The following is a 26927-nucleotide window of genomic DNA, read 5'->3' as shown; positions in this document are numbered from 1 at the left end:
GCCCATGAATTTTTGTTACGCGGCCATATTAACCCTTAGCAGTCGAGTGGTGACTCAGTCACCACAATATTGTTTACATTATTAAATATGTTAGTATCTAATCAATTACTACACATTTCAGTATTGAATGAGATATTATATCAATTTCATGTCCGTAAAATGAAAGATATCATATACATACAATGGAATTATTCTATGCCGGAAGAAATGTTTAATTCTCAAGTTAAAATTCCACGGTCACATTGACCGGTTTTCTCTGTAAATTAGTTATTGGAATTATAAAAACGCTTTCATAGGAAATGACTGAATTGACATCTTTATTTAAGCATATATTATAATGAAAGCCGTACAAAGTTTAAATATTATAAATTCAATCTTCCCACTTCTATAAGGTGTTTTCTATGTTTCACTTTTCTATGTTTTGGATTTGTTAAGTGTTAACACTAAACTGTAAACCTACCACGAGGGATCGATTGACCCATTTCAGATTTTTTGTTTGACAATTATTGAAATTGTAAAGGTGTTTTCATGGGAATTTATTGAATATATTTCCTGACTCCAGTTATATTCTAGTAAAAATTGCACAAAATATAAATAAATTTAATCTTGTTATTTTTATAATACTATACACACATCAGTCACTTTCGATGGTCAGCAGTGTTAACACTAAACCTACCACTGCCGATCAAATGAACGGTTCCATATTTTTCATTTCGCAATTATTGAAACTATGAAGCTGGTTATATGAAAATTGATTCAATAGATTTTTTTACTTAGGCAGATATTGTAATAAAAATTGCACAGATTCTAAATAAATAGAGCCTTGTAATTTTTGTAAAGCTAAGACATTTTAATCGCTTTTAGTGCTCGGTAGGTTTAGTGTTAAAGATATACTACACCGCCAAGATAAAAAAAATGCATGTGCATCCATATTCAGTGCAATATTATCTGAAGGTACCATCAGCAGAGCTTAGAAATGCATTCTTGCTAATGAAAGTCATATTAATTTGTAATCAGAGCATACTATAGTAAACATAACAAATACATATTTTTTTTATGTCTGCCTTTGTATGCCCTTGTGAGTTATTGTATTAAATATGTATGAGTTACTCGCTTTACATATACAGTACAAAGTATTCGTACACCTTTTACAACAGCTTCAGATTTTTTGAGACGTTAGCCGGATTAGTTTACTAGCTAATGTGTAATTAATTCTTTTTTAAATTGTTATTGGTCGCAATTGCGAAGGAAAAAGTTCACGTTTGTTAAAAATTTTTCCTGTGCTTGTAATGAAAATCTAGGTGCCTTTGGTAGGCCTAAGTAAGTTATATAAATGTACAAAGTTTCATTGAGATCGATCAAAATTGTTATTAGATATAATTGATTAAAAATGGTAAAGATTGTAACAATCTGCGATTTAATTGCATCGCAAACTCTAAATTCGTAGATCTTTACGTTTTACAATGCCCATAGCATTTTTATGCGTCAACCGATTTCAATGAAACTGTGTACATGTATATAGCTCACTTAGATTTATAAAATAGATGTTTTAAATTTTCATTACAGGCACAAATAAAAAATCTAAAAATAAGAACCTTTACTCTTTCCTTCGCAGTTGCAACCAATAACAAAAAAAAATAATTTACACATTAGCTGTGGTAAACTAATCCTTCCAGGGTCTCAAAAATACTCAAATTGTTGGGTCCAATTTTGTGAAAAAGTTATTCGTCTTTAAAAGGTGCAGGAATACTTTTTGTATACACCTACTGTGTACCTCGCTAAAACATACACCATTCCATTTAAAAAAAACTGCAGGTCACCTTTGTTTCTCAAAAATAATGTAAATATAAAATCGCTGCTCCGGAAGTATTATATAATGACGCATTTTCAGAAGAACAATGACCTATTTACATGGTACTGGTTACTGTGAGGCTGGTATTTATTATTTTATAAATTGAAATAACTTAAAAGTTGCAATAATAACCCACAATATCTACAAACTACTCTCATAGAAGAATTAAACCGAATCTATAGGCGATTTTATTAAGACAAATTGGAATTACATATTTTCCTTTCGCTTATCCTGTAAAATTTCAATTTTTGCAGTTGTGGCGTTATACTTCCGGAGCAGCGAAATATTGTCGTATAGGTTACGCTGATATTTTGATCATATACTTCGCGGACACATGTTTGTTTTAAATGTCTGCGGTTCCGCATGCTATATACATATAATTACGTGCGTTACGGGAATAGAATGAACAGCTGTTATGATATCATTACTACAGCTTGTAGTAAAACCGCTGTTTTAATTTACGATTGGAAGTTTCTGAAGACAAGCAAAAGTAGGAACGGAGAATTTAAAGCATTTCTGGCATTTATTGTTTGATAGCATTTTTATTTCACTTTATTTCACTGCACATCCGTAAATTTATTTAAAACATTTGAACACGTTTGAACATTTTTAGCATTTCGTATGCAGCAACCTAACATATGCGTGATTGGGTGCGAATCAGAGTTGGACAAAAGTTTTTATTTAAATAAAATTTTTGCCCAACTCTGGTGCGAATATGTTAAACAATTCAAGAAGCATTTGGACAGAAAATCATTATCAAGTGTGATTCACACACTGTAAATATTTATACAGGTTGATCATCAACCGAAAACGCGTAATCGATGTCTGGGAGGAGAGACTGACCAGTCCAAACGTAGAACGATAGTATTGAATTTTGGTATTGTAAAATCGAAGTAACGTTCTATTAATATTCGTACCTGTTCCAGTCGATGCTCGAATGGAAGTTATAGTGGATGCGTGGGAGGAATCTCGCCCGGTTTATTGTAGCCTGGGAATGAACTTCAAAACAATAGCGTGGGTGAAGCTACAATATGAATTCCGCGTCGCGCGTCGGTGTCGTCGAACAATCGTTACCGCCTATGAAATAACATGATTCAATTTTCCGCTTGTTTCGGAAAACAGACGGATATAGAGTAGGTCAATCGCGGTTTCGATCGGAAACGTATTCCGATTTCGTGTCACTTTCGGCGAACATCCGACTGTTTCACGGGGGAGGAGGAAAGGTTTATTTTGCAGAACACGTACATTCCGGAGTGCGAGCACGTTCCGCGTGCGATGCCGAAGGATCAAAATTCCGACGCTGTTATCGCATACCTCTGGAGGTCCTGTTGAGCGTGTAAAGTGTCGGATGGAAATAAATATTCAGCGGAATTCCATATTTCCTCGCAGAACAATTGGCACAACACTGCCTGTCATTTATCAGAAATACGGGCCACAGTTAGATAAATCTGATTTCATTTCGCAGCACGTTTGATCGATTGATTCGTTGAGCGACAAATAACCGGGACAATTGTTGTTCGAATAAACAGTTATTCGCACCTCAAATGTCAGGCTCGTTTAACCCTTGAGTTTCATGTCGAATTTTTCCCACCACCAGAACTACCGAGCACTAAACTAGATTGATATACAGTGAAGTCTCGATCTAAGAAAAATCCTCGGGTCCGTACTGTTTCTTAGATCCTGTGATTCTACTAGTAGTAGTAGTATTTATCTTCGTGGGTGCTCCACGCTTATATTTTTATCGTCACTAATGTCATGATTTTATTTAAATTTATATTAAATTTTTCTATCTATTTCGACACTAATTTTGTAACAGAAGAAATTTTGAACTGATTGCTTAAAATTTTGGGAAAAAATATTATTAATCATGTAACTGGATTCGGTATTTTATGGAGGACCAGGACAAAAATTATTTCCTTCTTTTTGGTGCATTTTAATATAAGCGTGTTTTTTTTAAAGTTTTGTTTATATATTTTATTTTCTCGATACACTCCTGAGCCAGTCTACTGTTCCTCTCACTCTTTTATCTTGTACTATATTTCCTATACTTATGTTTATTCTCTCTACACCTTCACAGTCTTCTGCCAGATGCTTTAGTTTCCCCAGGTGTCTCTCGCATATCAGATGCACATTCTCTCTTCCTCCTTTCTCCAATATTTATTCCCTTCTTCTATATTTCCAAATCTTACTCTCGCCATCAGGCGAGTGTCCTGTGATTCTACTATTTCGTTTTCTTTCTTAGATCAAGGCTTTACTGTAGATTGCTTGGTAATAACGATGAGACTGCATTTATTCAAATTTCGTGCAAGAAGTTCATTCAAAAAGTTTCGATACATTCTTGTAGTTACTAGACTGCGGATTTTAATGCAAAATGAAAATAGTCTGCGTGCAATTGCAAGGATCAGAAATCCCATAAGAATCTGTATCTTTTCTCAATCACACGAATCAGTTGAAAATAACATATTGACGTACATAAATTCTTTTAATCTTTACACTGTTTCAAGTCTCACCTACTCATTTTTCTCGTAAATGCATGAAATCCACAGTCTAGTAATTATTGGGTTGGCAAATAAGTTCAATCGGTTTTTTAGAGTGGAATAAATCACAAAAACCGAACGAACTTATTTGCCAACCCAATACAATAACCGTGAAAGGATAAATATAGTATACATACTTGTAAAAGCTTTTACGAGGAGAATGCAACGCTTCACGTTTGTACATATTCGGAAACCCATGAAGTTTTCTTGTTATCATGTTTTCAGTCGACTCGAAAGATAAACATTGTCGTATCTGCTCGATCGCGATTGACGGAGCTGTGATATTACATAAGGAAAGCGAAGAAAAATGGACAAATATTGTCTCACGTGCGTAGAATCGTGTTTTCGTTCTGTCTTCTCGCCAAAGAAATGATTCGGTAAAGTTTCGTTCGTGTATTATTTTTTCCCCCGATTCCCCACGTATCCGATCACACGCCGTTTGTTATTTTATCTCTGTCAACGAGTTTTTCGTTACAAACGTGCTGTGCTCGGAGGTTGGATCCCATTGTGTTTCACGGATTCGGTTTACGGCTCTATTGCGGAATGATAAGCGTTTGTCAGCGCGCACAAGTTCGTTGCGTAAGGGAAAAAGGGTAAATGATATTTCTGTTTCGTTGTGGCGCGCGATCCTTGCGTGCGAAAAACCCAAGGAAAAAGCGTGAGTCAGACGCGAACTCGGGACACGTTCGAACGTGGACGCAATTGAAATGTAAATAACGAGTCACGTTTTACGTAACCCCGCGGAAGATTGTGCACGTCTGCTCATAAATTGTGTTAAATTGTAACGAGTTAAGGTCACCACTGTAACTCCGTTTGGCTTAATCCTAACGATTACGGCCGAACTGCGCGCGTACGTACGTGTTCGCCACGCAGAAACAAAAAGAATTCATTGGCTCGACCTCTCGACCAATCGCGATTCAAATCGAACGGCGGCGTCCCGATATTTTTGGCTATCGAATTCGATAATCCACAGCCCTCTGAATTCCACAAATACTTTGCATTGTGAGAACCAGTTCGATGAAAATGGATAAATTGGGATAATTTTTCACAATCGTTAACACTAAACTTACCGAGCACTAAAATCGATTAAAACGTTCTACCTCACGAAAATAACAAGGCTCTATTTATTTAGATTTTGTGCAATTTTTATTACAATATGTGCTTGGATAAAGAAATGTATAGGGTAACTGCACCAGTGAGTAAACGGGCACCAGTAAATGAACGCTTTTGTATATTTCAACAAATTTTAAGCCGCACGGCATACTAGCGATAATGACTCTTGGGCCAATTGAATATATGACTCTTTTTCGTAGCTGTATTCCTATTGGTACAATAGAAAGAATATAGTAAGAATATATTGGTACTAGAATATAGTGTTCATTGACTGGTATTTTTTATATTTTTTATTTAACGTTTCATAAAGAAAAATAATAACAATTTCACTTTATTTGTGTTCATTTATTTTTGACAAATGAAGTATAGGGAGCCGTTTGGCATATATGAGAGTCCTTTGATTCACATTTTTTTTTTTAAATAAAATATCTTCCTGAACAATTCCTTAAATGTTCATTCACTGGTGCAGTTACCCTACAATAAATTTTCATGTAAGCAACATCATAATTTCAATAATTATAAGATGAAAAATATAAAACCGGTCATTTGACCGGTAGTGGTAGATTTAATGTTAACAACAGCGGTGTACAAAATTAGTATATTTTTTTTACCATTATTTTAACGATTAAACTAACATTACCTTGCTGTAGCAGGATGTGCGTTATTAATAATTAATTACACTGCGGATCGTTTTCTCTCAAACACAATTTTTTAACATTTTTATTATCTTAATCATTATATTAATTCATCAAATAGTTTCGATGAATCGGAAATAACATTTAAAAATTGTTCTGGTATTTTTATGAATCAAACGTAGACAGGTTAAACAAAGTTTCGATGTACGCAAAAACATATCTGCTATGCTCTTTGCGTCATGATCTTGATCAATCCGACTTCTGCAGAGCTAATTTATCTTCAGATTTTCTGTTCGTGCTTTGATCGCGATTCATCAGACACTCGGTTCCGGGTCTTGATCTACTTGCAATTTCAGTTTAACGAAGATAATGGATGAATTACAGGAGCGATCAGGAGGAGTTCTCTGGATCCTGGTGCAAGAAGGTTCTCCCTGGGCACTCCCGCGATACCTCATCGAGCCTCCGACGCCTGTCTAGATCCTGTTCACGCTGCCATACTCTTCAGGGACGCGAGAGGGGTAAGTCGAGCTGTTACTCAAACTTTAATTAGTTCCGAAGCGATTTCCAGTGCCATTGATGTTGACGATCCTTTGATGAATATCCTGGGGAAATATCTTTATTTTCACTGCTAATTTTAACGCCTCCATTGATCGTTCCCAGATCTCTCAGATTCAAGGACACGTTGTTTGTGTTACGACTTCTAGAAAACGTTACCCTTTATATATACATTTATCATCGAAACTAGAGCTTTAAACATCTTCGATTGTTCGAAAAGAGAACGAGACGAGTAGCTGAAATTCGATTGTCTATATATATATATACATATATATATATATAAGTTATGTACAAGAAACCTTTTTATCTGGTTGCTGTTTCTGGCGATCGACGTTGGGAACTATTATTTTGCAGACAGTTTCGCAGTTCAGCAATCGTGTATGTGTTACGTCACAATAAGATAACGTAACTCAGTTTTGAAAGAATGAACTTGAGCCAGTCCAGCTTAGCTGTCGGATACAGATCTACTATCAATTTCCATCTTAAGGATGCCAAAGCAACACATTTACGTGTTAAAAGCTTGTCTAAAGCACGAGATTTGTTCAGAACATAACGGGAATTTTCATTTTTCGGACAAAAATTTTATTTATTCGTGTACGTAAATATTCTTCCCTTCAAAATAGTCTCTACTAGATATTACACACTTCTGCCAGGGCTTCTTCCAATTCCTGAAACACTTCTGGAACTCGATCTTTGCGCTTTTAATCTTGCCTATGCTTAACACTAACCGTACCGCGACCGGTCAAATGACCGCTTTCATATTGTTTATTTTTTAATTATTGAAATTATAAAGATGCTTCCGCGTTAGAAATTATTCAATAAATTTCTTTATTCGAGCACGTCTTAAAATTACAGTCTTATTTATTTATTTATTTATGGTTTATTGTAATGTGGTCACATTAAAAGAAGGTAATTAGGCCATTAGGCCTAGGTCATTAGCGACCACATGGTTTACATCAAATATATCTTACATGTTACTTGTGAGTGTTACGGTTAATGTTTACATTGTGATGGGGGACATCAAAAAGAAATTTTAGTCTGGTAATTTTTATAAAACAATATATATCCGATACACATAAACACATGTAACCTCCTCAAAAGCTGACAATAGACTAAACATCGAATACGACAACCAGATACTTCTCAGACATGTTTACCAACACTACAAAAAAGAAATGACTTGAATCGGACTAATAGAATCCGCGAAATTACAAAATTCCCGTTACTTTTAGAACACACCTCGTATGTTGAGAAAATAGACCATAGGTAGAGGTAGTAGTCTGCGGATGTTTGAGCAATTAGAAACCTTTATGAGCCACTTTGCAGAGGCTAGAACCAAGCAGGATGATCCATTAAGGCTCCTATCGGGTTTCAGTTACACAAAATCCGCAGATTGTATGTACCGTTACTCGAATTAATATTCGGACGGTCTAAAAAAGACAACTTTTTTAATATTGTACTATACGATGTGAACTTTTTTGGGAAGCCAGAGCAATTAGTTTACTACACGATGCGAAACGAAATTTTTTCAAACATCGCAATTGGTCGGAATTGTAGATAAAATACTAAAAGTTGCATTTTAAAACTTTTTTATGCGGGCCTGTATTGAAAATTTGAAAAATATGTTTTGTCGATCGCGTGTCAATTATATGCACTGGGAAATTCGGGAAAAAACGACAGGCATTAAAAGATGTAAGAATCCTCAGATTTATTGCCGTTAGAGAATCGTGAAAATCTGCAATTTTTACCATCTTTCAACGTTTGTAGCTCATTGCAACGTCGACCGATTTTGACGAAATTTTCAGAATATGTTTAATTGATACAGATCGACAAAACTTTTTAAATTTTCAATATAGGCCCGCATAAAAATGTTGTAAAATGCAACTTTTAGTATTTTTCCTACAATTCTGATAAATTGCTATTTATGAAAAAAATTTTTTTCACATCCTGTAGCAAACTAATTGCTCCAGCTTCCAAAAAAAGTTAAAATCGTGTAGTACAATATGAAAGTAGTTGTCGACTTTTTTAGAGCGTCCGAATATTAATTCGAGTAATTATAGCTGTATGATGGAGTCCAGAAATTACTAACGTCGTTTACTCGATCGAGCGGGTCAGCGACCGAACTGGGAGGCAACAGAGATTTCGGGTTGGAAATTTCAATGCAACATTATGAAATCTAGCCGTCAGGGCTTATACATATTGATCGAGTAGCTTATATACTGAAGGTTGACATTAAATAAGGATTTCAACTCGGAGTGGAGGGTCTCTTTCACTCCTTTCCTCGTGACCTCAAGTTCTTGGTGCGACAAATTTTTCGTAAATTATTGCGTAGTTCAGCCGTGATACTGGTGCACTTATTGTGCAAGACCCGGCCCATTATCCTGCGTTGCACACTCGCGATTAATTATTGTTTCCTCTGGAACACTCTTACTTAGATCGGTAACGAGACGAGTGCAACGATACAGCTTTAGTCGCAGTTCCCATAAGTTTATTCGCCTCGGCACGTAGTCCTCCGAACGATTTACTACATGTATGCATAGTCTGTAAATATCGATTCGTCGAAAAGCGAGACGGACAATCTGGGTCACGATGAAAGCTCGAAATGTAAAGAAGACAAGTTCACGGAGAGATCTCTAGAAGAGTAGAGACTCCCTTTTTCTATAGTTGTTTCTATCGTATCGTGAACTAGGTCGGGGTCACTCTTTCTCTCGGCGCATCTCGTCCTATACAGCCAGTTAACAAAGGCTCACGCTGATAAGGCGCATTTTAATTACCTTTCTTTCGCCAATTATGCGGAGCGACTGTGTTCGCCGTACCGACAGTCGGTAAACACGCCGCAGTCGATAAAACAAGCTTTCTATATTATCAATGAATGGTTACCTTGACAACCACCAACCGTCGATAATGTGAAATTGCTTACGTATGATAAGTCAGGAATTTACAATATCATTCGAGTCTCCTCGAAGCGGGCATTACAAATTTTGTTGAACTTTTTGGGATTTTTATAATGAATATTAGACAGCTTCGTAATGAATATTTTTATACTGAATAGTAGGTAACGATTGAATATGAAATTGATTCCAGTCTTTACTCAATGGTATTCTGAAACATTAATTTGTGAACATACAGTGTTATCTATTTTCCGTTATTTTGTGTTTCATTGATATTTTGGTAACACAGTTCCGATTACGATTTTACCAAAAACTCTTATTCCGCTGTTCCCACTAATTTGTTGGTGAAAAATCTCATTTTTGCGAGTTGTGTGTACTACTAATTACGTAGCGTCGAGTTCGTCATTTTTGAAAATCCTCGAATTTATTTCTGGCAGCTTGCAATCGTGCGAAACACGTGTGTCGATTTACGCAACCTGCACGTGTTCGTAGAGCAGATCTGATAGTGACAGGAGTGTAACGTCCACTTTAATCTGGTGCAGATTGAAGAACGAATATGGTTCGACACGTTTTGGAAGAATACCAATGACCTCACCGGTTTGACGTTTCTAAATTCGATTTAGTTACATTCATACGGATAACATTCTTTTTCTTCTGTGTATGTTTAGCGTACCAGAGATGCTGATGTCCTATGCCAGATTCGCAATCGCAAATATTAATTTATTTCCATATTTCTGAAGTGTCGAATAGTGTTTCATTCGTTTTTATCTCGTTATATGGAAAGGAAGAGAAATATCCGATAAAAAGTAGCATAACAGAGAGATGTCAGGCCCTCGGGCTTGTTATCTCCGACGAATGAATGGATTAATTGTGTCAGTCAGTCTCGCGCGAACCAAAAAAACGAAATTACATTGGAGTGTCTACGAGCAATAATCTCGTGACAAGGCAGATGGCCTTTAGGCGCGTTCCCATGGTACATTGCAGAATGCAGCGATGTTATTTTTTATCAGTTGCAGTCGTTCATCTGCGGTTGTTCGAGCGATAAGAACTGATAAGCCTGCAAATATATGTTTTTCGTGTATAGACGTGAGTAGGAGGAACCGAGAATGAAAGATGGAATTAAAAAGATGGAGATCAAAAATCGATTTCGCATTGTAAAACGACAATTTTTGTTTGTTGATGTCTTTTGAGGTATTTAATATTTTTTAAATGTGTCGCTAATTTTATAATATAAAAAGTACTTTATTATAGTTTGACTGTATAACTATTGTTTTCGGCGGGTAAGAAATAGTATATAATATAAAATTTCACAGAATTTAGTGTGATTTTTATTTATTTCAGATTTACAAAGCGTACTAGCACTGAAAATCAAATATTATTTGTTTATACTATTTCAGAATTTGCCTAGAGAAATTGTAAGTTGCATGAACATTCGCAGTCCAGTAATAAATAATAATCGGTGGCGACTTGTCTGCAGATACAAGTTCAATGTCCGTCGCGAATGGATAAAGCAAAGTGGAACATGTTTACATTTCATATTTTGCACTAATATTTTTTCTTCAACTTGTTGCGTGTAAGTACACGTCCACTGTCTGTTACACGATCGCTCCGCTGTGCATTCTTGACGAAGATCCAAGAATGCAATTTCGCCGACCATAAAATCCTCATTCACCATTCTGCTCTGAAACCATCTAAGAATTTTCCCCGAGTCGCGCTCTATGCTTTCTTCTCGAGAGAAACCGCAAGAACATTCCGTACATCATACCTGGACTGAAATATCAGTATTTGAAATATTTCAAGTATATCATATTGTATTTTATTTTATAATTTATTTCATTATATTTATTATTCGTTATATTTATTTTATAATCATGATTTCTATGCATTACATGAAATATTACTTCAAATAACATTTTAGTTTACAACTATATATAATGATTACAGATAATTGGAAATTATTCTCCAAAATTATATCGGGCGATTATCAGGTTTGAGTCTCTGGTTTATATTGACACCGTTTGTTGCATATTACACTGAGAATTATTTCTTTCGACAAACTGCAAATAAAAAAAATATTAAAAAATATTTTTATTTTCAAATAACAATACTGGGAATAACGGGGCGGACTAAATGATTTCCAATAGTTATGTCTGGTTTATACTGATACCGTTTGTTGCATATTACATTGAGAATTATTTCTTTCGACAAACTGCAAATAAAAAAAATATTGAAAAATATTTTAATTTTCAAATAACAATACTGGAAATAACGGGACGGTACAAATGATTTCAATTAGTTATTTCTGGTTTATATTGACGCCGTTTGTGTTGCATATCACATTGAAAATTATTTCTTTCGACAAACTGCAAATAAAAAAATATTGAAGAAATATTTTTATTTTCGGATAACACGATACTGGAAACAACGGTGTGGAACAAATGATTTCAAATAGTTATTTCTGGTTTATACTGACAACCTTCGTTGCATATTGTATTCAGGATTATTTCTTTCGACAAACTCCAATTTAAAAAAATATAGAAATCGCTAATATTGCATATAAATGTTTTTGTTTTCAAGTGGCAGTACGGGAAATAACTGCGCGGAATAAATGATTTCAAATAGTGGTTCCTGGACTGCGAACGTTTATGCATTTACGAAGAAATGAATTGGTTGAAATATGAACCGGTGAAAAATATAAAAAATCGAAGAACATTCTCATGTTGTTTTCAAGGTAAAAAGACTAGTAAGGGGTGAAATGAATCGATGCAAAGTATTTTTACTTTGCACAAAGATCCGCTGTCTAGAGAGGTGATTTCTTATCTTCGTTTCGAATAAAATTTGCCCAGGTCTGGTCAGGAGGAAAGTGTCTCCGCTAATTGCCGACGTGTTTCGACAATGTAATTATCTTGTCTTTCTTCTTGAGTGTGCCTCGTACTCGTAAAATCATGCAAAGCTCGAGGTACCGACGAACGTGACTCATTGTCGGTCTCGATCGATTCATGGAACGGTCGCCGGTCTCGTAGCTTTATCTGTTGCGCGCGTCGCGTATTCCGTGGTTTGTACAATTCTCTGTGATAAAACCTGTTCCCGCGACGTTCCTTTCAAACATTTAGCCAGCCTCGGCTACAAAACGCGCGAGAGGATACCGCGAGGTAACGTTATGTAAACGCGAGCGAACGAGCGTTACCTCGCGGCCAGGAGAGACACAGACCAGCCCGAGCGTAAAATGCAGGTGATTGTTCGCACTTCAATCACTAAACGCGGAGACAGGCAGAAACGCAGCCCGCCGATGCTTAGATAATCAATATTCGATCGTGCACGAGAATCGGCCTTTGAACGGGCTGAGCCAATCTATGCAACGACCCGCGATAAAACGTAAATGGTAATTTTCTCTTATCGCGCGTGGAAAACATCAATTTCTTTCAAATTTCCTGGTTCTGTTCACCACAGACAGCGAGTGCCGACATTTCCTCATCATTGTTATTCGTATTTCTAAACGTTTATCATTTAGATTATTTTCTTATCGTTCCGGGGTAATTGGTTTATTATCGCACATATTCCTATCTTTGATTTCATTAAACAACTTCAAGTAATCAAGTAGCGTGGGACAATTTTGTACAGTATGAGATTGAATATTGGGACCGGTACTTCCTTTTTACTCACTACAATGAAGCTTTGATGTAAGAGAAACCTCGGGTCCGTGCCGTTTCTTAGATCCTGTAGTTCTACTATTTCTCTCGCCGACAACTTATCGCCAGACTGCGGATCTTAGAAATCAAATAGAATGTTCTTTCATCCCTTAATAATTTTAATTGATGAGAAATCATATATTGACATGTTTAATTTTCAAAATTTTCCTACAAGTTTGAATTTTATTTATTGAATTTTGTTATAGAGGTCAATTAAATCACTAAATACAGTTCAAATTATATTGCGTGTTTAGTGTAAGTTGAATCAGAAAAGTGCCACGAATAAGTTAGTGGAAGTCCCATAAAGAATAATGAAAAATAAGGAAGTTTTGTCATTGGATTAGTAGTGGTTCACACCGATATTTTCAGCGACAATATTTCACCAACTTAAGATTTGACCGACAATAATTTTGGCCGATAATCACTTTGACAGTCGACAAATTCGACTAATATTATGCGATAGTAACATCGTTTTGGAAGATAGTGCTGACATTTTTTTCTTTAACCATTCTGAACTGACACCTTTACTTTTGTGTAAATATACACATAATTATTACACTATAAGAAGTTAGATACAATCGGTTAATTTGTTGTTAAACGATGTCAATATCAAATAATACTGCCGTTGACTAAAGTCGTTGTCGATCAAATCTGGAGTCGGTGAAAACTGTGCCGATAAAACCTGTGTCAGTGATATTCATGGGACCGGTGGAAGGGTTTTCTTAGATCAAGACTTTACTGTGTTTGGTTTGGTCACTCTATGCTTGTAAAACGAGAATGAGGGTTAATGGTTAGTCAACTGCTTTATTTACTTCGTAAAAGTATATCCGCTTGCGGTATCTGTTCGCGTTGAAGGTTCTACGTTTTATACTTTGTATAAGGGATGTTCCCACCTTGCAGATCCGAAAGGAAGTTTTCCAACGCTGTTGTCGTCCTCAAGATTTCATAAAAATCACTACGTTCAAGTTACCAAAGTATCTTTATTTATTAGATACCTATTGACATTGAATTCAAACTTCCATTGCCGAACCACCCACAGAAGATCGGTAGATCGGCAGACCCTAAACCTCTTTTAAAGAGTTTGCCACCAAAGTTCCATTGAAAATGAACAATATGTATATGAAAAACATAACGTTGTTGTCTTTAACTATTTTTTTTCTTGAAACGTTTACCAATAATAAAAAATGTCACAAGTATGTTCGCAAAAATTATATTAAGAGATCATTAGAGAGAATTAAAGAAGTTCTGTCACTGAATTAGTATTAGATTGGCAACTGTGTTCGCGACCTCCACATTTTCTCAAACAAAGTCATTTATATATATTTTTTAAGCACGAGTATTTTATTGAGTATTAACTATATATACCCGACCACGCGTTGCTGTGACTCAGTCTGGTTAAATAGAAAACAAAGAAAAGAGAATGCGCACGTTTCTAATGTGTTTTATTGCACATATTTTACCGTTTTGACCATATTTCTGCTTCTAACTTCTGTAAAACTGTTGGACTCATTTTGTAGACTTTCGCACGCTAAGTAAGTAAGCCTGTTTGCCCCCAAAACTTATTTCCGACAAACGGTTCAAAAGTTACGGCCGAAAATACCTTAAAGCAAAACTATCAAGATTTTCGAGTTTATATCGTTTTTTGCATGACCCCTTACATCGCGTCGGAGAAAAAGGTGTCAAATATGAAAGTTGTAGAGAATTAAATTTCCAATCGCTAAGGTGATCTCAGATTTTTCCTAAAACCTACCGTTGAAAAGCTACAGCTGTTTAAAAAGTCGGTAAACCAAAAAGTTTAAGAAAAACGCACACTTTTGTGTTATAACTCCTAAACTATGCAACCTACAGAATCGGATCAGTGGTCATTTGAAAGAACTCGGCGAGCCGAATCCAATGAGTACCTCAAATTGAATATTGGTGCTACCAGTCAAAAGTTATAAGCAGGAACGTGCCCATAATAGGGCGAAAAAGTCGTCTCTGGTCACTAATGACGTCACAACTTTTGAACAAATGAACTTTTTCGAATGCGGATTGTCCTAAAACCTTCCCGAAGAAACGCTGCGTCTAGTGGCTCGAACCCCAGCTTTCTATGTTCAACCGTTTTGGAGATCTTAAATTATGAACAAACAAACATATACATTTTTATTTATATAGACGATATACAGATTTTATACGAGTATGACATACAGTTCAAAAGGAATGGTCACTGAATGAGGTTATAATGATACAATAAAAGAATTACGAAACAAAAGGTCGCGAATTTAGTTGCCAACCTAATATTATCTCACCAATATGCCGTTATCCGGGTTCGTTTACTCACTCTCCTTTTCTACATTTAATGTAGTTTTCATTATGGTAATTGAAAAAGGAATCATAAGTGGAGGGATGAAAACGTGTGCCTCTCAAGTTACGTTTAGAACGAATGCTAATTGTTTGTCATCCTTTACATTGCCTTGCGAAGAACGTGTTTGTTAAGCCTGGGAAAAAAACCACCCCTAATGTTCTCCACTTCAGCCAGTCGAATGTATGATCGTAAACCGTCGCGTCGCTATTGCCAAGTGTGTGTTAAAAGGATAATCAAATGTCAACAAGGCGCAAAACATGCTAATTGTCCACCGACCTTCAGATCGCATCACGAGGAACATGTTTACCAATCCCGACCAGAAAAACCACCCCCTACGTTCTCAGCACTTCCACTCGATTTTATGACTACGACGTGTGTCGCTATCACGAAGTATGGATTGAGAAGGCAACACACAAGTAGAACACAGAACTTTCTTTATAGAACGTTTGTCCCTGAAGTTTCGTCTAAACAAATGCTAAGAGTTCGTCATCGTTTAGATCGCATCACGAGGAACATGTTTACCAATCCAGACCAGAAAAACTACCCTCTACGTTCTCCAGCTCTTCCACTTGATTTTACGACTGCGACGTGTCGCTATCACGAAGTATGGATTAACCCCTTGGCGTATTTTAACGAATCACACTCGTGATGAAGATTTTAAACAAAGTCTACCAAATATGAATGTTACACCTTCTTTTTAGATGGAATAAAATTTGATTGGTTTGTAATCAATGTTCAAGCATTAAAACAAATATGGCCATACAAAAAATATAAATTTTCTTTTCTCTTCTACGACATTCTTCGGTACAAGGTCGTTTTGATTACTGCAACTGTAATGAAAATGATACGGCAAGGGGTTAAGAAGGCAACAAACAAGTAGAACACAGAACTTTCTTTAGAACGTTTGACCCTGAAGTTCCGCTTAAACAAATGCTAAGCGTTCGTCATCGTTTAGATCGCATCACGAGGAACGTGTTAGGAAAAACCACCCCAACGTTCTGCCACTCGATTGTATGACCTTGACGCACAGTGGACAAGTGTGAAAAATGGGACAAAATTGAAGAAAGAAATTATTTTAGAAGTTGGAAATTCTTATATAATTTTATTTATTTATGTACAACACACTGATTAGGTTTTCATTTACAAAACCACTTGACACTCGGAGAAGCGTTAATCTGAACGTAAACGCGTGGCGCCGACATATCAGCCTGTGGCAGTGTTTATCTTTTTCATTTGACTTTTTAAGTAGCATCAGCCCTTCAGGGTCATTAGCAACCACTTGATACACACACAGTAAACTATACGATGTGGTAATTATGCAGAGAAGGTTACGCCTCACCGACTTCGATTAAATTTAACCCTTTGCAGTCGGAGCTACTCTAACTCGAAAATTAAATATGTCTTCCTACCTAGAATAATTCCATTCTATATGATTTTTTTCATTATTCGTACGATACTTAAATGTTTAGCGATTTATTCAATAGAAACAAATTTAACCCTTTGCACTAGGGGCTATGTTAACTCAAAATTAAACATTTCTTCCGACTTCACTTTATGGATATGAAATTAATATAGTACCTCATACAATACTTAAATGAATGTTAAGTAATTGATTAGATACCAAAATATTTGATAATGCAAACAATATTTTGAATAATGGTACAGCAACTTTTATTGGCAACCCTCTCCTTCTCTGAGTGTTAAGGGTTCAATACGTCATGAAACTCAACATTCTGAACAACCTTTCCCTGTACATGTTACTAATTTTATATTTCACATAGCACTTACTTTATTCTATTTGGAGAAACTACACATCATTTTTCTTAGAGCAGGTAGCAGTTGGTTGTCCATGGGCACTTGGGTTCCCCCTCCTCATTTACCCTACATTAACTCGACATTAGAGAAAGAGAAATGTAAATAAAACGGGTTCTTATATGTGTTTTTGGATCTTCCTTTATTTATTTAATTGCCTTATTTTTTAGTTAAAACAAATATAAGTAACAACATAGTTCGAGCGCTATATTTAATATAATCAGTAAACAATATTGTTGAAAATAAGTAGCAGTCCAGGAACAGTCCTTTGAAGCAAATACCAAACACAAAAAAACTTGAAATATTAGGGATTTGTTGACAACAAAATAGAAAAATAATTCAGAGTGCAAAGGGTTAAGGTTACCACAAGGCAAAGTTGGGGAAAAATTTAATCAACGATTGTGACGAATAAATTTCTACTTCAATCGTTAATCGCAATTAACAATTAAACTCCTACTTTAGTCGTTCATTGCGGTTAACGATTACATTCTTTTCAATTGTAATCGTCAGTCGGATAATTGGTTAATGACTAACTGCTGAAATTTCGAAATGAAATACGGAATCAAAACTGTATGCATACTGAAAAAAATCTAAACAGAGTTTTTGTCGAGATATATTTCTGTCAATTCTCCATCTCCGCTCTCTGTCCCTCTCTCCCTCCTCATTACAGTTTACGAATAGACCGTGTGGCGATTAACTTCAATAATTGATCATATGATTTCTTTTTTCAATTAACGATTGACGATTAACTTCATCAATCGATTCAATCAATCGTCCATTTCTCAATGATTACCTTTTTCAATCGTACACACTAATCAATCAATCTCGGTTAAAATTCTAATCGATTAATGCCGAACTCTGCCACAAGGTGATTCAACAGCGTCTTTTGCAATCCCGTCAGCCCTTTCACTGTGGCAGTTTTCTCCCAGATAAATCCCTTTCGCCGATATATCGGACAGCTGTGGGTTGATTAAAAAGACGACAGAAGAATCAGTGGGATTCTCGAGCGAAGACTCGTGTGACACACGTGGCTCACCCAAGGAAAAATCGAAACGGGGAACAGAACTCCCGTAAAATTGCATCAGCAGCGGGGTGGTCTTGATGGAGTGTGCGTGCGTGTCGGTGCGCGTACACCCGATGCGCCGTGAATTCCGCACAACGTGTCGCCGCGAGTCCCGCCGGCTCGCAAGCGGATCCAGTTCGCTACTGGCGACCGTGCTGGTGTCGTCCCCGATCATCGTGGAAGTAGTTTCCGCGTCGTAACACCACCGAAGCTCGCCGTTTCACGATCATCCGCGAGCATCCTGTCTCGTGACCACCCTCGTACATCCCCTGTTTTCGAACTGCTGGTTACCGCGTATCGATTCAATGTGCCCGGGGGGATCGGTTCAAAATTTTCATTCCCCATCCGCGTCACCCTCTCTGTCTTTCCGTTTCTCTTTGACCCGGCTAGACACGAATACTCTGCCAGGGAAATCCGCGTGTCCACGATGTGACCGCTAATTCGTACAGTGATTTAGGTCAGTGCAGTTCAAGGTGAAACACGTTCGGCCAAGTGCAGGAACCAGTTTCCGCCTGAGTTTCCACGCGACGACGTTGGAACTTCGTCCACGGGAAAGGTTCGACAGGTGACGTCGTAGGTCCGAGAAGTCTTCGGCGACCCGCCGCGTTTTGACAGTGCCATTGGCTCTCCATCGGAGAGGCTGTTGTACGACGTAATTCCGGTCGATAGTCGATCGGGGTCGTCCATTTTTCCGTGATTTCGGGGCACCTGTCCGGTCCCGACACTAATTGTCGGTGTGATCTATAGGTGGCTGATTCTAGCAGGGATTCTCGGGGAACGCTTAACCTACGCAACAGTTGACAGTATATCGCTGCTCCGGAAGTATAATGACACAACTGCGAAAATCAAAATTTTACAGGACAAGCAAAAGAAAAATAATTCCAATTTTTGTCATAGTAGAATGGCCTATTATGACGAGAGTAGTTTATAGACATTGTGGTAAATAAGCATGCGGGTTATAACGAAAATAAATGCATTTTTGAGCCCGCCAACACAATAAAGTCAATTTCACAGAATTTTACAGTTGCGTCATTACAACGGTCAGTCTCATCTTTATGGGGTACAGCATACGGCTAACGCTGAAGGGAAATAAATAAATACTGTGTGGTAGCAGTAAATTCAAATGAGAAGCTCCGAGCCTAATTTTGTCCTTGTAACGGTTATCGACTAGGTACACTGATCGACTTCACAATATTTATGATTTGTAACGGGAAGTAAATACTGTTTGGTAGCAGTAAATTCAAATGAGAAGCTCTGAGCCTAATTCTGTCCTTGTAACGCTTATCGACTTAACAATATTTATGGTTTGTGACGGTTGGTGTGTAGGAGCTCGTGTCAGAAATAAGTACAGTTCGTTAGCTGTAAATCTTAACGCAAAGCTTCAAGGCTAGTCCGGGCTCGGTGACAACTGTCATTTACATATGTACGCCGAGTAACTTGGCAAGTGTGATGTCATCTTTAGGGGATACAGCGGCTTATCTGTGGAAACATGTGGCCAACAGTGTTGCGCGTCGAAAACAAATTCAATCCGGTAGCAATGAATCCTAATAAGAGGCTTGAACGGCTCGGGTCTGTTCATCGACCCATGTGTCGCCGTTAGCGGGTGTGTTTACTCTCCTTTTTTTGCGTCTTTCGCGCGTTAAGATCGCTCTGTTCTCGGAATGGCTCGCATTCTACCAAATGTATGCTCCGCTTCAACAGTGCTAGATCGGGCTGGTGAAATATCCAGTTGGTGTCTTTCGGTAAAATGACACCTGTGCGAGTTGCTGTTCGTTGGAATTCCTACTTTTTCCATTCGGAAAATCTATTCAACGTTTCTGATGGTCACTGACAAGGGAAGGACCTCAAGTGTCCGACTTCGATTTGATAATCTTTTGTGAGTCGATCGTATATGGACCCTTAATGATGTCTGCAAAATATTAGGTGTAGTTACTCAATAGTTTTGAAGATATGAACAATTGAACTTTCACGCAACCTGCAAATCATGATATATTAACAAAGTATGAAAGTTTAATTGTTTATATGTTTAAAACTATTGAGTAACTACACCTAATATTTCGCAGACATCATTAGGGATCCATATACCATAGTCTCACAAAAAATTATCAAAATCGAAGTCGGACACTTGGGGTCCTTCCCTTCTGAGTGTCCGAGTGTCTTGATCAAACGGTTTTATTTAGGGCAAATTATGTTTGTTTAACCCTTAACACTCGAATGGTGACTCAGAGTCATTACTAACAATTGCTGTACCATTATTCAAAGTATTGTTTACATTATTAATAGACTGCGGATCTTCATGGAAAATAACAATATTCTGCATTGATTGTGGCAAGCAGGAATAAAATAAAACTTGATTTCACCTCTTAATGACTTTGTTGCGTTAAAAGCAACATTACAAAATTATTGAATTTTTTAAATCTTTCGCTGTTTTATATTTCGCTCAACCAATTTCTTCATAAATGCATAAAGATCCGCAGTCTAATTATTAAATATGTTGGCATCTAATCAATTTCAATTTGATATATTATATCAATTTCATGCGGATCTTTATGCAAAATAAAAATATTCTGCGTTGCTTGTGGTAAGCAGGAATAAAATAAAACTTGATTTCATCCCTTAATGACTCTTTGTTACGTTAAAACCAACATTACAATATTCTTGAATTTTTGTAATCTATTACTGCTTTATATTTCAGCCAATTATTAAATATATCTAATTATTAAATATGTTGGTATCTTATCAATTACGATTTTATCAATTATATCAATTTCATATTCGTATAAAGAAAAAAATTAATATGGAATGGAATTATCCTAGGTCGGAAGAAATGTTTAATTTTCGATTTAAAATCACTCCGAGTGCAAAGGATTAAAGTTAATGTTACGAATCGAACATTTCGTATGCAACGACTTAACATGTTCGCTGCCACCGTCACAAATATGCGACATCCATAATCTGACAGTTCACTTGAAAACAGTCAAATTAATTTTATCTACTTCGTTGTTTAAAGTCATAGTAGAATGCATAATTTTCAGAGAATCCGTGACTTTCTTCTGCTAAACAGTTTTGATCGTTCAAAGTTGGCTACGTTGTATTTAATAAAACTTTCGAACAAGGAAGGCAAGCAACGAAACAAATGCTGGTAGCGAACGTGTTAATACTCTGAAATTGATCGTATACAACACCAGGGGTGGACGGGTATTCGATATCAGTTTCGGAGTTAGAGCCACTAAGGTCACCCAAAATCATGGGGACAATTTCGCACGTGTAGCTGAAAGGCTGAACTCCGAGCACATCAAAACAGGTGTCTATTTCTATAGTCGCCGGCGGCGGGTGTACCATTTGTTTTCATTGAATTGGACAGACGCCGACGAAAGGAGTTGGAACGCGGTTTCCGATAAAAGTTTCTATATCCCCGCAAAAATGGCACTAGACTGGGTCACGCATCCGGCGATTGTAGCTCGGCTTCGGCTAGACTCGAAGGTTTAGGAGCACGCGACACACCGATAAGATGGTGAACACGGAGAACCGTGGCGTAGGTCAGTGTAGAATCGAATTTGCAGCAGCAGGGCAGGGAGGAACGGCCGTTTCTCGAGACGCGGTGCTTGTTCCAGACCTTGCTCGGGCTTCGTCACCAATGGGCACCGACGACGAACACTTGTTGCTAGAGCCGCGTTCAACCAACCACTCTATTGCCCCCTCACATTGCTCTTCGTTGGAATTATTGCGCCCGTGGGACTACCGCTCCTTTGTATACTGAAATCCCGAATCCGCCTTCTGCGTCCTGAAAGCTTTACGACATGTTTGTCACTGCCATTTACCATTAGATTTCGCATTTCTATATTGTCGTAGATCAAAATCTTCTGCGTGAAAGCAGAAATTCATTTCCTTCTTTGATAGGTAAATGTTACGCAGCTCTTAAAATTACTATTTGATATTACTTTATAAAATTGAATGAATCTGTCTATCCAAGTTTTTAGTTTTTCTTCTTGTTTTCGAATCATTTTCCTCATGGGTGCATCTTTATTATCTCAATGGTCATAAATCAATAGCGGATCTTTTTACAAAATAAAATTTTTCTACCTGCGTTAAATAAAATTAAATTAAATTTTTGTCCAACTCTGGTTGCGACAGCCTTGAATAAGACAGAATATAATATAACAGAATTTTTTAATTTTTCTGACGCTTTTGCTGTTTTAAGTTACACCTACTAATTTTTGCCATAAATTAGAGATATTAGAATCTGTCGTTTTGACGGAACCCGTAAACCCAGTGTCAATTACGGTGTAGATTCGTGAAGGTTTTTGTCCTCGGTCGCGATTTGTTAAAAAGTTATGAACAAAAACATTTCTTTGAAACATTTCTCCTTTTCTGTTGTCGAATATGTAGCTGCCATTGTATTGAAAAGCTATCTAATCTTTCATGAAGATTAAATGAATTTGGAATAAATAAATTCAGGGAAACACGCAGCAATTGAAATGATTGAAACTATGAAACTAGGCGTTATAAATCGACGAGTTGGTGGTTGTGTGTGAATCGAACGTCGCAATTTTCGGTGTACCGAAAATGGCTGCAATTGAAAAACACGGTTTCAGCAGTGCAAATGTTTACCAGAGCTTTTTATTTCTTTTATATGTTCCCTATCTATCATTGAAATTGGTACTTTCTGTTTTGTATCGTTTTGTACATGTTCGACTCGCCATAAAATCTTTTTCAACGTTCTCTGCAGGCTGATTTTGTTGCTACGTGTTTCAAAACCGGTCGAAATGATTGGCATGTCAAGAAAGAGAAGTTAGTTTCGACACTACACTACACAATTTCTGAATGCCATTTGAATAATTACTACTTTTTAGAAACTACTTTTTAGCGCGTCCGGGGACGTCCGGAAGGATTTTCTTTACGGTTTTTCGATGTTAGTCGCTCACACTTGCTTGTTAGTCACACACAATCATCTAAGGTCATTCCACACGAAATTAGACACTTTTTGGAGTACCGTTTCGGATTTTATTCAAATTCGAATCTGTTGTAGTCTTTAGTAAAAATTTTCTACCTAAATTGCAACAAACTGGAGTAAAATAAAAATTCATTCTCTTTCTTAAGAAGAAACAGCTTCAGATTCTTGAAAAGAATTTTTATATAAATAAAATTAAATCTGCTTGTTTACTTTTAATCCTGTGTTATTCTTTTTCCAAATTTATTAAAAACGAGGCTATTTATGAAATTCATTCGTCGGACCTACCTTACTCTCTATTTATGTGTTGTAAGACCTTATCTTGCGAGGTTTAATATGTTTCACAGGTTGAGTGATAATAATGTAACAGTATTAATAATTTTTCTAATGTTTTTACTGTTGTAAATTACACTTGCCCATTTTTGTCATAAATGCATAAAATCCGCTGTCTATATATAATTTAAAAAGTAGTTAAAAGTGTCCGGGTTTCAGAAGGAAAAGAACTCGCGATTTTATAGTTGGCAACCCTCGGTGGGATAAATGTCTGACGCGATTCCCGATACTTGCAAAATTTTGCGTCGACGCCTGTGTTAATTGATTCCGCGCGGCCGTCTTCGCGTCGATGACGGTGTGTACTCTGGCCGGTTTATAAACATTTTCTCCCGCGGGTGTATATTTAGATTGTCAGTGGTGATTCTGTCGCAAGAACCATGGCGTCATCGAATAGTAGTGTTCCAATATTTGGCACATAGCAGACGCTCGCGCGGAGACATAAATTTCGCTATTATAAGAATGTCCGGCGACCAAAACACGATCTGGAATTCTGCGCACGAAATAACGCGACACTAGCGATCAGCGCATCATCGGGCGAGAACGGATGTTTATGTAAATCACTAACTGTTTCTCGAAAATAGGCGTCGAACAGAATTTCGTCTGGTAAATTTGCTCGTTGGACCTTGGTTTTGAGGTAATAAAGCTTCGCAATTTATGTACGGTGTTTTTGGCCTCTTCAAAACTTCAGAATCCAAAATATTAGCCATTTTAGATAATCATATGTAGCCAAAATTGTGAAAGTGGTCGTAGTTAAAATAAACAAAAATGACTTTATCAGTTATTTCGCATCACTACATTTATAGTAAAATTGAATAGATGAAATTCAAAATTGTTGTAAAATTTAAAAAATTGAAGATGCCAATATATGATTTCTTCTCTATTAAAATGTTTAAAATCAGTAAGGGAAGGAATATTATTCAATTTAGTTTCTATTCCTTGTAATCGATGCAGGCAATTTTTATTTTGCATAATGATCCGTAGTCTACACATTATTTTCAACTAAATTAATTCAATGTTATTTTTACTATATTGTCTAAAATAAACCGTTAGATAGTGCTTGTTTTTCAACATTATATGGAATTCATTTAGTGTTAATATCCATTTCCTTTGAATACCTCGAAACAAGAAATATACGACTTAGACAACTTTCATAATTACGGGCATATACATATGTATGTATGCGCGGAGATATCACTCGGAAAACAAAATTTCGAAATTCGAATTATTCCAAGAACTCGTTATTAGATAGCGGATTTTATGCATTTATAACAAAAATGATCAGCTGTAATTTAAAACAGTAAAAACATTTTAGAAGAATTTAAAAATACTATTATATTTTTTCTAACCCATTAAAAACATACTAAGAAATAAAGTAAATATCTATATCACTCCAGTTTGTTGCAATTCAGGCAGAACATTTTTATGTACATTATAGGTTCATAGAGTATGAAATAACAAGTCTGAAATAATATGTTATACACATTAACTGGTGTATTTTCATTATTTAATGAATTTCTTTATTTAATCCACGTATACAAATGCCGCATATTTATAACAATTAATACTTTGGAACCTGGAGCTTGTTTCATATGAAAGTTTAGACAATTACGAAGAGCAACACGCAAATGCAACTGCCTGCAACTTTTGAAATTATATGAATTTTAAGAAACAGATGCCCGAGGTACTGCAGCTGTATTTCACAGTTCTATAGTTTTTGTTTTGAATACTTTTTAGTTTATTTACGTTAATTACATTAATAGTACTTTTGTTGCAGGCGGGTCGATATAAATGTATTTTTAATTTTGGCCAAAAAAAAGATCACCTTTGAGTCCACTTAGCACAATTTCTCAAACATATCCAATGGTCCGGCAAAAAAGTCGTTCGAATAAAAGTTGGATAGAATCAAAATTTATACCGATTATTCTTCTGATAACATAGTTTCTTCGCAAGCCTGTAGATTTGAGGATACGAGCGTCAAGGATCGAGCAAATGAAAAAATTCTTGCTTTCGTTATCATGAAATCGGAATGGCACGTCAATGATCTGGAGTTGTCACGTTCGCCAGTAATGACTCCTGTGTCATTTATACGACCGCTGTACACGGATGGAATGTTTTGCGTGGGCGTCCCATTTAAATGAGACCAGACATCTCCCGAGCCGCGCGTCTGTTCCAAGCATTAGACAACGGAGAGAAGATTATTATTTCTTCGCCCCGAGTCCCGTTTCTTCTGCTTTCTTTTTTCTTGAAGAAACTCGCCATCTTCGCGACGAAGCTCCCCCGCTCAATCGGAGTATAAGTCGATGCTAGAAGCGCCTTCTTCAGTTTAATTAATCGTTAACAATTACTCGGTGAACGTAAGCTCGGACTTGCTGGAATGAATTCATTAAAATACTCCGACTTCGCTGCATCCAGATGTAACTGGAATAGGTCCAGGAAATATTACTGAGAAGTTAGAATTTCTTAAGAATAATTATGCAATAAATGTTCGATCGAAGAAACGGGAACTGCACGATTTAAGAAAAACGAATATCCCATCGACTGCGGGGCCAATAAGCAGTACAAAAACAATTACAAAACTTGTTTATTTGTTTATGGGACTTTCGCCAAGTTATTTGTGACATTTTTCGGATTAAAATGATGCTAAACATGATATAATTTACACTGTATTTAATTGACGGAATGCGCGAGATCACAAATGAATAGTTGAACTGTTGTACGACCACGAAATACATTTCCGTTGAAATCTCACTGATTCAAGCACACGAAAGTGTGCGTTTGTGTAAACATTCACAGTCTATTGATTGAAAACGGGATATTATAAGACACAGTATTATTGCGCTATTTCGAACTGTTCTTCCGTGTAGCTGTGTTTCTCCAATTTTATCACGGCTCCGTGCTTTACGAGGCCTCGGTTCCATTTCACTGATTTCTCAGAGAGTCGGTGAAGGGCTCGGATTCAATGCTTTGTCGTTGTATGTCGCGTTATAATGGGTTTCTCGGTCGATCGAAGGGAGTAGATTTCGTGCGACCGTTCATTTGGCATTCGCGGTATCTTTGTCGACTTCGAGCCTTAAAAAGAGACAAAGCAGTCGATCCTAAAAATAATATACTAGCTTCTGGCGTGTATTCAACCGCGACCGACTATCGAGCGC

The 26927-nt window shown here is 36.7% G+C and overlaps 1 protein-coding gene across 4 annotated transcripts in view; it reads left to right on the top strand.

Moving 5' to 3' along the window:
- Window positions 1-26927, top strand: part of Snf4agamma (SNF4/AMP-activated protein kinase gamma subunit) — a 180690-nt gene that overhangs the window by 112468 nt on the left and 41295 nt on the right. For all 4 annotated transcript variants that reach the window (XM_076439741.1, XM_076439734.1, XM_076439726.1 and 1 more), the window contains one exon: window positions 6522-6655. In XM_076439741.1, coding sequence (XP_076295856.1) covers window positions 6522-6655 — 134 coding nt within the window. The remainder of the gene's footprint in view (window positions 1-6521; window positions 6656-26927) is intronic.

Source organism: Lasioglossum baleicum, chromosome 2, assembly GCF_051020765.1.
Source record: "Lasioglossum baleicum chromosome 2, iyLasBale1, whole genome shotgun sequence".
In the NCBI taxonomy this organism is placed as follows: Eukaryota; Metazoa; Arthropoda; class Insecta; order Hymenoptera; family Halictidae; genus Lasioglossum; species Lasioglossum baleicum.
The sequence above is the reverse complement of the archived record's forward strand: the minus strand, read 5'-3'. Positions and strand labels throughout refer to the sequence as shown.